At 52.3% G+C, this 13,119-nt stretch overlaps 1 protein-coding gene and 1 non-coding gene across 3 annotated transcripts in view; one reads left to right on the top strand and one right to left on the bottom strand.

Annotated features, from left to right (window-relative positions):
- LOC122387776 (transmembrane protein KIAA1109-like) overlaps positions 1 to 13,119 on the bottom strand; it is a 104,633-nt gene that overhangs the window by 35,889 nt on the left and 55,625 nt on the right. For both annotated transcript variants that reach the window (XM_043378226.1, XM_043378225.1), the window contains 14 exons: positions 10,617 to 10,748; positions 9,960 to 10,165; positions 9,490 to 9,631; positions 8,339 to 8,518; positions 6,926 to 7,070; positions 6,354 to 6,586; positions 4,855 to 5,092; positions 4,041 to 4,230; positions 3,473 to 3,661; positions 2,899 to 3,087; positions 1,861 to 2,037; positions 1,246 to 1,472; positions 641 to 807; positions 16 to 230 (listed from right to left, as the gene is read on the bottom strand). In XM_043378226.1, coding sequence (XP_043234161.1) covers positions 16 to 230; positions 641 to 807; positions 1,246 to 1,472; positions 1,861 to 2,037; positions 2,899 to 3,087; positions 3,473 to 3,661; positions 4,041 to 4,230; positions 4,855 to 5,092; positions 6,354 to 6,586; positions 6,926 to 7,070; positions 8,339 to 8,518; positions 9,490 to 9,631; positions 9,960 to 10,165; positions 10,617 to 10,748 — 2,630 coding nt within the window. The remainder of the gene's footprint in view (positions 1 to 15; positions 231 to 640; positions 808 to 1,245; positions 1,473 to 1,860; positions 2,038 to 2,898; positions 3,088 to 3,472; positions 3,662 to 4,040; positions 4,231 to 4,854; positions 5,093 to 6,353; positions 6,587 to 6,925; positions 7,071 to 8,338; positions 8,519 to 9,489; positions 9,632 to 9,959; positions 10,166 to 10,616; positions 10,749 to 13,119) is intronic.
- On the top strand, positions 2,515 to 2,628 carry Trnal-caa. The gene is made up of 2 exons: positions 2,515 to 2,552; positions 2,583 to 2,628. It is a non-coding gene; the product is annotated as a tRNA-Leu (tRNA).

Here is a 13,119-nt window from a genome sequence, read left to right as displayed (position 1 = left end):
CCTTCATGCACTAACCTGTTGAGTCGCGGTGAGCACCTCCCGGTTCAGCGTCCGTCTCTGCTCGCTCCAGTAATCGTACGCGTTTCTGTAGTTGAGCCACACCAGAATGGCCTTATCGACAGCCATCGGCTGTACGTAGACGAGCGGCCGGCGCAGGGCGATTAGTACCACCTCCTTGTCGGCCTGGGTGACCGGCGCCGGCCCGTCCGCGTGAAACGAGTTACTCAGACCTGCCGAAACACGCGGAGTGGGTGGGGCTAGTCAGACCGGAGAGGGGTCAGGGAGGAGTAAGAGGGTGCTATATTATTTTAATGACGGGCCGGCTTCCTCAGAGCTAATCAGAGCGTAATTTTCATCTTATTTTACTTTACAAGGTTACCATGAGAGTAAAGATCAGCGTCATTAGACCTTGCGGCTTGCGGTATATTGCTGTCTATTTGTGAACACAAAAGGCAGCTTGGATTAGCATCTGAATGTGCTACATATCAGTACAAACATTGCAAATAACTATAAAACACTTCTAGTTTATGTTGGTGAGCAGCGACTGGGACACTACGAAACCTCCGACCCGGAGTACAAACTTTACCACCACACAATACGGCAGCCACCGAACCCTGTCACTCGTAGCGCTTTAACTCACCGATTTGCGTTTTGAAGTAGGCGTACTGGTGAAACTCGGGGTCGGCCTCCTCGAACACCACGTTCCGGATGAGCTGTCCGAGACTGACGTTCAGCCTCAGCTCCGCTCGGCCGTACAGACGTGAGAGCGGCACGGCGCGGGCCTGCTCCGTGCCCAGACGCTGGTACCTGGACGGAGGCGCAGGAAACGGTCAGCAGGTCATACAACCTATACAGAGGGAGATCGGCCCAGTGGAACTGGCGAATAGGCACTTGAATATTATGTCTAGCATGAGCAAACACTTAGGACCCATGCAAACATCAGAGAGGTTACAACTTTTACTAGTATGTAAAATGTATGAGAGGGTTGAACATAATTTAACTGCAACCGATAACACATCGTATATAAAAGCTGATCTTGTATTTCGGAGCGGTAAAAGAAACTACAAACACATATTAGACAAGTTTCTGGTTCCCATCACCCTGACTGCTAAACAGCAAGACTATGCTTCCGTTTCTTCACCCAAAAGGTCTACCTTCTCCCTGCCCTGTATCATCCCTAGTCCTATGCTGACTAGCCACTGCTGTCCCACCACACCCCATCAACCATCCCTCTTTTCAGCTGACCTGTTGCTCAGTCTCAGCTCGGTCAGTCCCGTCTCCAGTCTGACGGCGTAGTTTGTCGGCGTGGTGGCCGTGATCTGTATGCCGCGGAACGTCAGCCGCAGGCTGTAGAGCACCGGCCGCTTGGAGGGCGGCGGCGGCGGGCGCTCCTCGGGCGCGTCATCCTCCCCCAGCAGCTGCGACTTGAACTTGTCCAGGCCGGCCATCTTCTGGACCACGTCGTTCACCTCCTGTGGAAGGAGAGACGGGAGGAGGAAAGGTCATGAGGGGTGACGACGACGAGAATACGGAAACGACGAGAAAGCTTGAAGAGAGCTCGACGGAGGAGAGCAAACTGAGAGGACAGTCGTCCCAGTTTACGTCATCCGATCGTGGTGATCGGGAAACGTGTTCCGTTCCGAGCACTCCTCAGCTATCAGGGCTCTTCATCTCGCCCTCGCTTCCTCGTCTTCTTCCAGAGTCTTGCAGCGATGAGTAGAAGAGTGTGGAAGCGAGGGCGAGATGAAGAGTCCTGGTAGCTGGGGAGTGCTCGGAACGGAACACGTTTCCCGATCACCACGATCGGATGACGTAAACTAGGACGACCGTCCTCTCAGTTTACAAGCCCGCGCGACTCACCATCATGAACACCTTCTGTACAAAGACGAGGTGGTTGAGCAGGTCGGTCGAGAGCGTGTGTTCGAGGGCGCCGATCTCTGCCTCGGTGCTGAAGTAGCTGCCCTGACAGACCTCGACACCATCCGGCACCGGCCCCGGTTCCACCTCCTCCTGCATGTAGTCGGCCGATATGTGCACCTGGAGGGACGGGAGAAGAGTGTCAGGAAAGGCCGGTAAGTAAAGGCTGACGATTGACGAAGGACTAGAGTTCATGTAGTCCGCCGTTATGTGCAGTAGCGGCGGAGCACCTTCAATTAAGGGGGGAGGGGGGGGGGGGGCACTGCCGACTTTTGGTCCCATTCTTTCCCTGCAACGCCCATAGGGCTAATGTTAAAATGCCAAAATCAAAGGGGGGCACGGTGTCCCGGTGCCCTCCCCGTTCCGCCGCCTATGGTTATGTGCGCATGAGAGAGGGACAGAGTCAGAATATGGTAGAGGCTATCCCTGTCTCCTGCCGTGGGCCGCCTGAGGCCATTCATGCTCTGCAATTTGCATTGCTGCATGCATGATGAATAATGCAACATATAAATGAGTCTGACGTCATTCATGCAACATCAGCATCAGCATCGAGGCCACTATCAGTCAGTAGCATTTAATCGCCTCACCCACCTCCATGTCAGAATGGCCGAGTGGTCTAAGGCGCCAGACTCAAGGTTCACCTTCCCGCCGGTAGCGGGCGAGCATTCTGGTCCGCGAATGCGGGCGTGGGTTCGAACCCCACTTCTGACAGATGATTTTGGTTTGCTCATTTTTCTACGCAAACCACTCCACAAACCAGTTACTATAGCATTCCTCCCCTTCACAAAATAGTCAAACTCTAGTGTCTGAATGCTTCGAACTGCTCATCACGAAGCTAGCCCCGTTGGGGAGAAGGGAAGTAATGCTTGTCGCAGCGCCACTCGACCCACAAAACCAAACTAACTCGAGCGCCACCTGGCACAGAACTCGCAACACCCCTCCCCCAACACGATCCCATCATTCGTGCCACCCAGTTCTCACCCGCGGCAGCGCCACGGAGGCCGACGACGGCAGATTCTGATCCTCCACCCTGGTTCGGAAACTCAGGTCGTGTTTAGCCAGGTCGATGGTGAACTTGGCCTTGGAGCCGGTGACGCCCATACTGGTGACCGTGTCCATCTTGTACTGGGCCTGCAGCGATGGCAGCAGCGCCGCCGTGATGGACAGACTCTGCCAGGGTGACGGGAGAGAAAGGTTAGATACGGAACGGGTGTGGGCAGATGGGCGCTATCCACAGCACTGTGATGCATACTCTTTGTAACCCCCGAGACGTTAGACCAAGACGTTCAAATCTGCCATTCGATAATAAAACTCGTCATTGTAAAACCCAGGCACATACTTCAACGGCTTATAGTTCAAGACAGGCCGACTGTCACACTCATTCTGAATATCACTTAAAACCAAGCAGCCTTACCACTTCTTCGGCCTCCCGTGATTCCACCCTCCATATTATCCCCAGTCACTCCGCAAAGCCTTCCTTCATGGACCACCAGAAGGTACGGAAACCCACTGACCCTCCCCCTGAGCACCTGCAACTCCACTTCAATTTCCCCACCTGCAGCACGATGCTGAAATGGACCGCCAGCGGGTGCAGTAGCCGCTCGGCGGGCGGCACCGAGCCGCCGGTGAGGTCCCGCGCCAGCCGATCCCTGTGTCTACCCAGCTGCGACGGCGGAGTGTCCAGGTCCTCGATTGTGAACGTGCTGGCGCGGACCAGACGGCCCGAGCGGCTGTGGCGCAGCTCCTGTGGTAGGATGGGGAGGGTCAGATTTGAGAGCGGACTCGAGAGGGCGACGAGCGAGCGACCAGATCAGACAGAGAGGGCGAGAGTTCGTTGGTTGGAAGGCTTCAGACAGGGTTGTAATCACATGAGACGGAAATGAGGCGGAAGCAGAGGGACGGAGTCGCAGGTTGACAGAACTAGCACTGTTAAAAAAAATACTGACGGGAGAAAATACTGAAGACCACACAGTATACCATAAGTATCGTCAAAAAAGGTAGGTCAGCCCTTGAAGGTCAGCTTCAAAAGCTAACAAAGACCACAAGGCCATCATCCTCTCCCTGCAGCACAGACTTCCTCACTGAGCCACCCCCTTGATCCCACACACACCAACCCGCCTGACCTTGAGCGTGTTGGAGAGGTGGGCACTGCTGCGGGTGACCATGCTGTGCAGCGCCACAGGGTGCTGTGGGATGTCGATGGTGATGTTACCGATGGTCACCAGGGCTGAGTTTCGCTCGCGCGCCGCCCTCTTCTGCGCCTCGGTAGAGTAGAGACACTGAGACTTGGCCACCGTCATACTGACCACCGTCCTGCGAGAAAAGGGCAGGAGATCACAAGAGCTGATCGAAATGGAGGCATGAAAAAAAAATGGTTGAGTTCACATTACGGCATGACGTAGCCAGCGACAGAAACGTGATTGCAGGATTGCATGAGGAAAGCCACCTAAGCTGGTGAAACTAATTTTTAGCCGGACATCGCAATCATAGGTTTAATACCACCGTCAGAAATGATTTTTTTTTGTAAATAAATCACGCAAAATGTTCACACCTCTCCCATCCCAACATCATGCCTCTCTCACTCACTGGGAGGTCCTGACGAGTTGCTCCTGCAGTACCCTTCTCCCTTTCCTCCCTATCGCCTTTCCTCCCTATCCCTCTCCCCTTCCTGCCCTTCCACTCACTCTGACGCCCTGGCGAGCTGCTCCTGCAGTGCCCCTCTCCCCTCCTCTCCCCTTCCTCTTTCCACTCTCCTCCCTCCCTCACTCACTGTAACGTCCTGGCGAGCTGCTCCGGCTGCAGTATCCCTCTCCCCTTCCTCCCTCTCCCCACCCTAATCCCCGGCCTTCCCTCTCTCACTCACTGTGACGCCCTGGCGAGCTGCTCCTGCAGTACCCGGCCTCTCCCCCTCCTCTTCCTCTTCCCTCTCTCACTCACTGTGACGCCCTGGCGAGCTGCTCCTGCAGCGCCACCTGCACCCCTCCCAGGTGTCCCGTCAGTGAGGTCTGGTGGCCGCGCCGGCCGGCCCGGCTGTAGTGTCGGCCCGTGAGTGACGCCTGCACCTCTCGCACCTCGGCCTCCAATCTCAGACCGCTCAGAGAGGCCTCCACTAGGGTTCGGCGCACCTTGGCGACCCCGAACACTAGCAGAGGGGTGAGCTCTCGGCTAGACAGGCCTGTGTGGAGAGAACGGGCAATATGATAGAGCGAGAAGGGCAGCATAAGACAACGGCGAGAGCTGGTAAGGTAAGATCGCTGGAAACTTAAGATCCATGGAATGACGTCAGCTTTTTCAAAGGATATGGTTGAATGAGACTAGTCAGGTTATTGTTCGCAACTTAACCCTAGAACGCCTAGGGGGGGGGGGGTTATCAACCCCCCCCCCCCCCTGAGGTTTTTTCGAAGTGCACGCTAAACGGCTTGTCGTAGCGGGCCGAAATTTTCAATACCCTCTGGGGCAACCTTTGCGCATCTTTTGCCGAAAAAAATTGATCGGGTCATGTCAGGTCACGGAGTTATGACGTCATAAGAGGTACAGCCTCCGGCCGACAGTTACCAAACGTGTGCGCCGAATCCCTAGGTTTTCTGCCGGTGATACCCACATTGTTTGATGGATCATGATGAAACTTCCCATGCATGTTGGGGCAAGCATTGGCTATCGTGTGGTGCAAGAAAATTGACCGGGTCAGGTCAGGTCACGGAGCTATGACGTCACAAGAGGAACAGCGTCCGGTACTATTTTTGAAAAGCGCCCGAACCACTATTTTGCTAATTCTTGTCACCTCAATGGGAATATGCAGCAATATTAGCTTCTATAGGGAGCAAATGGACCTCCCAAATCCAAAAATACAATCAGATTTCAAAAAATTAAATTTTGATTTTTCGAATTTCTGCCGCCGACTGTGACCTTGCCGACTTCCGGCGCTCCCAACGCGCCATTTTTAGAGCTAGGGAAACGAAATACATACCAAACGATAGAGAATTGATCAAGGAACACGATAGTGAAGGTTTCAAGTCGATATCTCCCACCGTTTTGCCGCAATCGCCGCGGAAAGTTGAAAAAGTTTGATTTTTTTCGGAAAATTTGACCTTTGACCGGTCATAAGTAGGTCAAATGTTGACCTAGGACCAAAAAATATACCACCAATCGCGAGATCTCGTTGAGAGCAATCCGTTGGTTTTTTTCCGCTAAGCTCTACGACCTTCCGTTTCGAAACGCCAGGGGGGGGTCGTAACAACCCCCCCCCCCCCCCCCCCCGGTCGTTCGTGTTATGAGAAATGGCCTGGTCGTGCGAGGGTTAACAAGTGAAAGCTACTTGTCAATGAAAACATGTTGAGACGCACAGCTGAACACTATTGATCGATAAAACAAGAGTCTTTCGTCACCAAACCGCAGCACATCCCCTGAATATCATCTATCTGTCCCAATCCACGTACGCTGATCGGTGGTCTTCCTCGCCGTGTTGGGCGGCGGCGGAGGCGGCGGCGGTGGCGGGGGCGGCTGGCCGGGCTGCAGCGGCGGCGTGGGTGCCGACTGGGGTCGCGGCATGTCTGCTGAGTCCTGCAGACCCGCCTCGGCGTCATCGGCGGCCGACTCTCTGAGCACCTCGTACTTGCCAGTGCCGCGGTACGGGTCCGGCGAGTGCTCGTGGATGGTGGCCAGGCGGCAGCTGGAAGAAACGCGATGAGAGAGAAACGGTGTGCGTGAGTCAGTGCAGCTGGTCACATTCCCTAAATCATTTCGAGGGCAGGATATAGGTTGACAACTATCATCATAAATCACGGATCACGTTTATTAGCAAAATAAAAATAAAAAACTTGCAAATGAACCATAGTCTACCATGAATTAGGCCTCAGGACAAAGTCCCCAAGAGCCACCGACAAATAAAACCAGAACACTGGTAAATAACAAGCGCAACACTGCAGCTCTCTTACACCCAGACTCCGAGTATTTCACCTGACATGTCCTGTCTTTCAGCCGCTACCCTCCCTCCCTCTCGTCTCCTCACCTGTTGCGGACGGTCTTGGTCTCCGGTACGATGGCGTACAGTTTGAGCAGGTGATAGACGGTGCGCCAGCAGCGCGGCGTCTCGGGTCGCTCCTCCGGCCGGTCCGGGGAGGACGAGCTGTGACCCGTCTCCAACGAGCTCTGACCTGAGCACAGGGGAGGGCGGGGTGAGTGTCTGGGGTTCGTCCGGGGAGGACGAACTGTGACCCGTCTTCAGCGAGCTCTGACCTGAGATCAGAGCGGGTTAAGGTGAAGGCGGGAAATTTGAGATTGCTGGGAGCGAGGCAATGAGTGGGGAATGAGGTCAGAAGGAAACAATCAGCAAACGATATTGCAGCCATGGGAGCTGGGACGGACTAATTAACCCTCGCCCGCACATGCCATTTTCCCATCCTAGAACGCACATGGGGGGGGGGGGGGTGGTTGCCACCCCCCCCGCGCCATTTCGTTCCTGTTGGAGATAGAGCTTAGCGGTAAAGACCAAAAAGATTCTTTGGGAAGAGACGAATCCAATGATACCCAGTTTTACCTTCTCAGGTCAGTCATTGACCTTCCAGGTCAGGTCAAACTAAAAAATGTTGCTGTTTTGGGTCACCGTTGGATATCAAGTGCGCTGCTTATCAAATACCGATGACGATGCTGTTTTCTGGTGCCAAGCCAGCTAGAACCTCTTTGTCACACTACCCGACCAGAATTTTGCTGCTGAGGTCATTTCAGGTCAAGTTAGGTCAAGGTCAATTATATGTGTTTGTATGTCTGTGTGTGTCTGTGTGTATACTGATGTGTGCACCGATTGTTTTGGGTCCATATTACATGAAATCATGATCTGAGAAGCTTTTACCAAAAATGCAGTCAAAAAACTTCACAAAAAGTAAATTCAGCTTGCCTAAAACGCAATTATCTTAGATGACCTAGGTTGACCTTGACCCTGACCTTGACCCCTGTACATCGTCGAACAACATGTTCCATGATAGGTGGGAGGTAAGACTGGCAAAAAAGGCCGAAATCAGGGTGTCAAAAGCTCACAAGGCCCATGGCAGGCGCAAGATGTTGAGAATTGGCCATTTGGGTCATGACATGACCTGAAAAACAAGGTCATATCTCCGAAACCAAAAATCACAGAAACTTGAAATTTTCAGTGGACCTCAAGAAAGGATAGAGGAGCAGCTATACGAAAAATCAGCCTTCTAGCTCTAAAAATGTAGAGTGCAGAGCAGAAAGACTACCTGGGGGGGGGGGGTGGCAACCACCCCCCCCCCCCCATGTGCGGGCGAGGGTTAAGTCCATATCTGTCCATGATAGCCTTCTTACCATATTCATTGATGTTCCTGACAACCCAATACTCTGACCGTTGCTGCCCTATAGTCTCCACCACCCAGCTGCCCTGCCCTTGCCTGTTGCTGTTTCCTCTTACCTTGACCGTGACTGTCCCTAGCCGACCCCTGCTCGGCCGAGGAGCGGGCGTGCAGCTGCAGCGGCGCCGGTGGAAACTTGAATAGCGAGCCGTCCGAACCGCTGTGACCTCCGGCAGAGAGGGGCACAGCCAGCGGGTCATCGTGCAGCTCCGGCGACTTGAGGTCGGGCACCTCCGAGCCTGCGGAGAGTGGGAGAGGGCACGGACGGTGAGGGAACTGGCGCGACGGTAACGTCTACAGAATGTCCAGGGTCTGTTTAGTAAAAAATTATAAGCCGAGCCAGGAGCCTGAAAAAAGAACGAAAAAGGAACAGACCCCCACTGCAATACTCGAAGTAATCGTAAATAAGAAACAATTTAGTATGGAGTCCAAAAAAGCAGGAGTCACTCGCATATTCAAGCAAAGGCACATGCCACACTTCCGTGCTCTCAAGGAAAACACCTTGCTGCACACTTGTCTCCCCATTCCTCGACTACATAACTACAGGCGCCTCGCGGCGCCTGTTAAGACTACTAACCTCCTGAGTGCTGATTAACTGTGTGGGTGGGTGGGTGGGGTGGGGGGGGGGGGGGTATGTATCTTTTTGTCGCATGACGATGCTGAATAAACAATAATAATAATAATAATATTATTCCTCATCTAGACAGGTTAACTCTCTTACACCCTGAGCTGAGGATGAAAGAACCTCGGGTGCTTTTACCAGAGGTGAGATGTCGTATTATTGTATTAACATTAAATGTCCGTCCGTGTTCCAACAGTTTTTCAGGACATTTTAAACATAGTAGAGTTGTACACGGCAGTAATGTAAACACAAATTCTCACACAGATGTACACGGCAAGGTGCCAACGTACGGTAACATACACTACATGGCGCACAGCAAGGCACAGAGTACACACTACACATTACACAGTATACGCGATCCGTGATACTATCCCTGAGCAAGTGAGCTGGTATGGTTCACGCGTTTTTGCACCTAAGTTTTTTCCTGAATTCTTTTTCTGACGCTGTTTGTGTAGTTTCTATTGGAAGTCGATTCCATTCAGTTGCGGCTCGGTACGGGAAAGATCGTTGTGTCATAGACAGACGCACTTTTGGAAGGTGGAGCCGATTGGTACATGCCAGGCGGGATGTCCTGAGGAGCCCTCTCACCTGAGGACGAGTCATTCTTGCGGTGCCTTCCACGCCGACTGGCCTTTCTCAGACGCTCGGCGCGCAGACCGTGCTGGGTCTCTCGGGCGTTCCAGTAGACACTGGCCATCTGGTTCACCAGGCGCAGCAGTGGCATGTTCACCTGCTCGTCAGGGAAGAGTGGAAAAGGGTGAACGAAAGGAACAGCTGAGGGAACGATGGTCTAAGACGGGTGATTGGTGGGTTAAGAATGGTGGGCGATAGAAAAATAGGCTTAAACAATAGAAAAGCGGCATGGCATGACCGATCGAGAAGTGTCCATGATAGAATGTGACGGCAAGCTTGTGCTCTGACACGATGAAACTGTATGGGCTGACACATGCGTCTTACATCACTATAAGGTAGACGAACTCAGCTGAACAGCCGTCCCTTGTTCGTCAACTTCCATGAAACCAGCAGAGCCTCCTCTCCCGCTCCCCAGCCCAACACACCTTGAGCGCCAGTGAGTCGGCACACACGGTGAAGTTGACCACGGCCTGGGTGTGCCGTTTGAGTTGCCGGCGGGTGACGAAGGCGTTCGGCTGTCGCTGGATCCACTCGCCGACAGCCGTGTCGGCCACATGTCTGAGGTCCAGTTCCACCCGTCCGCCGCGCAGGATAAACGCCGGCTCGGTGGACAGCTGCGCCGGCGCCCGGCCTGGAGAGCGGAGCGAGCGGGGTTAGGTGGCTCAGAGAGGGGGAGGGAGGGAGGGATAGGAAAAGGGGGAGGGGAGGGAGGGAGGGAGGGAGAGAGAGGGGGAGGGAGAGAGAGAGAGAGAGAGAGAGAGAGAGAGAGAGAGAGAGAGAGAGAGAGAGAGAGAGAGAGAGAAAGAGAGAGAGAGAGAGAGAGAGAGAAGAGAGAGAGAGAGATATGGGAGTAATAGGTGAGGAGGGGGAGAGATAAGAGATCAAAGAAATAACTCGAAGAGCATATTTCCTCTTCCCCAAGCAGTTCATGACTCCATGAGCATTCAGCACGAGCGAAGTAGAGCTCAAAGCTTAATTCTGCAGCTCGCCCCAAACATTGATGTAAAACTTTACACCTAAATCACAACTGAGCGCTGAACTTTACGCCGAACATTGGCCGGCCGATCAGCTGCGTTCCCCACCTCGGCGCGGCTTGGCTCCGTTGCTGCTCTCCGATATGTCGATCCTCAGAGACTGCAGGCTGGAGACCAGGTTCACAGAGTTGCCCAGCTGACGAAGAATCGTGTCACCGCCGAGCACCTCGCTAAGAACACCTGACGAACGCGGCCAGAGTCAACGGTGACGACAACATCAACAGTATGGAAACACGAATACAAGTAAGCTTTGACTAAATGTATTGCACAAAAGAGGGCTCTGAATCGTGGCCTCCCGGCCTTACTTAAAAATGGGTTTGAAGTTTCCAGAAATTGGATACGGAAGACAGGGTGCCTCAAACGTAGATCTCGAATTCTTTAACCGGCGCTCTGCTGGGGAGGGATGTTTGAACACTCCTCTGGGGTATTTCGATCTCAGAACACAGATCTCAGAATCCATGTGTCTTTTCTGCACAAATGAAAACTTCAGATTCAGGTCTTTCAGATTCAGGTCACCAGACTACGTCCAGTGACCTTACATCAGGAAAAGTTATAATCCACGTTGTAGCATTAACCCGCGCCTGGTAGGGGGAGCCAAAACGCCCCCTCCCCTCCCCCTGTCCTTTTCCGTTGACATCTCCTAAACTACTGCAGATATCGTCACCAAACTTTCTGGACCCCTCCGGGCATTAATTTTACACATTGTGAACAAAAAATTTCTGGAGGCTATGATATGTTGGTCGCAAATGACGTTTCTAGTGACGAGGCGCCCTTGGAGCTCTCCTAAGTCCCTAACTGTCCCGATGCCCAGTTCTGGCCCAACATCAGCTCGGAGGTGCCGCACTGTCGAGACGGTGATGAATCCGCTCGGGATTCTCGTTTGGGGCATATACAATACAATACAATACAATACAATACGATGGGCTACAGAGACCTCTCTGTGGTTCACCGGGTGCCGCAGGGACAGGCCGTGATCGCCGATAACTTGTCAGCGAGGTGATGGAGAACACTGACACAACTACGGTGCAGCAGGGAAAGGAAAATAGTTCACAAACCAAAGCCAAACTTTTGCCAGACATGCCCAGAGACATTTTCCAACAAAAATATCTGGCTCATCACGCTAGGAACGACCAGGACTGATGCTGAGCGAAGTAGGTATCTTAGCCTCTGAGAGGAGGGGACATGGCCTGGCAATAGTTCAGACATGTCCATGATCGAAAACCTCTTAGTGGTGGTCAAACAAGAGCTCAGCAAGCTACCGCCCGCCAGCTAGGACTATTCCAGAACGCGTGAGCGGCATGGTGGAGTCTCGAAGGAGACTCTCGACAACCTGATGTGTGACATACCAGAGCGCCTAAGGCATTGTATGCGGCTAAGGAAGGACTATAATAGTAAATAAATCATGACATAAGTTCCAGTTGTTTATAATTTATTAAGCATAAGCCATAAAGCAACCGCGCATCAATTTCGGGGCACCCTGTACCTAAGCCTCTCAAAAGCCTTACAGGCCGTGCCGAGAAGTTCATGCTAAGACGTTTCCGTTATAGCAAAACAAAGGTCGCATCGCTTTCTTCGCTCGTTCGCTCGTAATGAAGTCCTCCTCACAATTAAACGCATACAAAAACATCACGTTCTTTGGAGGGCCTAATTTTCATTTTTCGCGTTCTTTCATCATGAGGACTTGCTATCCTCGATTAAGGTCAATGACCTAACACCACATGGGTTATTGGCCACACGGTAACATGGGCCCAAGCCTGTAAGTAGTCCTAATTTATTACCTCATATTGTTCTAGTGATATTGGGCCCAATGCACAGTACAAATTTTGCAAGGGCTAAAAACTGACAAATCAAAGTACCTAAAGAAACGTGAAAACATGGAATTGTTGGTCTAGTCCCCAAGTACTTACACCAAGTAAACAAAGTTCTTTTCAAGTTCTTGAGAAGGATTTGCAACAAGAATCATCAACGTACAAGAAATTCCCTAGCGATATATTCATAGTGAATGTTAGAGGCGTAAAAACCTTCAAAAAGATGGAATCGCTCCTTTTGCGAATGACTTCATTTTTCTTACTAACGGTACTGATTAGGAAAGCATCCAGCTTATCCACCCTAGAGAGCTATCTTTACCAACTTTCTGACAAGCGGAACGAATCATTTTACCTTACGATATTGCATCAAAACGACATTCATAGCCATTTTGGTTTGATAAGTAGGTACGGTTATAAATGCGTTGACCCCAAACGGAAAACCTGCTACGGTGGATTTTCAAGAGCGGTGCACTACGTGAAGGACATAATCGAAAACGATCAATTCTCGAAGAATCTCCTCATCGTGAGCTCCGGCGACTTTTTCAAGGGTAACCAGTACTACTCAGAGTTTAAATGGCAACTCATTGTAGACATGATCCAGCACATGCCGTACACAGCGCTCACGCTAGGGGACGCCGAGTTCACGGACGGTATCGACGGTCTGGTGCCGTTTCTGCGCGCCATCGGCGAGATATTCGTCTGCACCAACATTGACTTTAGCGGCGTCGCCAACGTGACGCTGC

Source organism: Amphibalanus amphitrite, unplaced genomic scaffold (genome assembly GCF_019059575.1).
Source record: "Amphibalanus amphitrite isolate SeventyFive unplaced genomic scaffold, NRLGWU_Aamphi_draft 000298F_arrow, whole genome shotgun sequence".
Taxonomy (NCBI): domain Eukaryota; kingdom Metazoa; phylum Arthropoda; class Thecostraca; order Balanomorpha; family Balanidae; genus Amphibalanus; species Amphibalanus amphitrite.
Note: the sequence above shows the minus strand (reverse complement) of the source record. Positions and strands in the feature narration are given on the sequence as shown.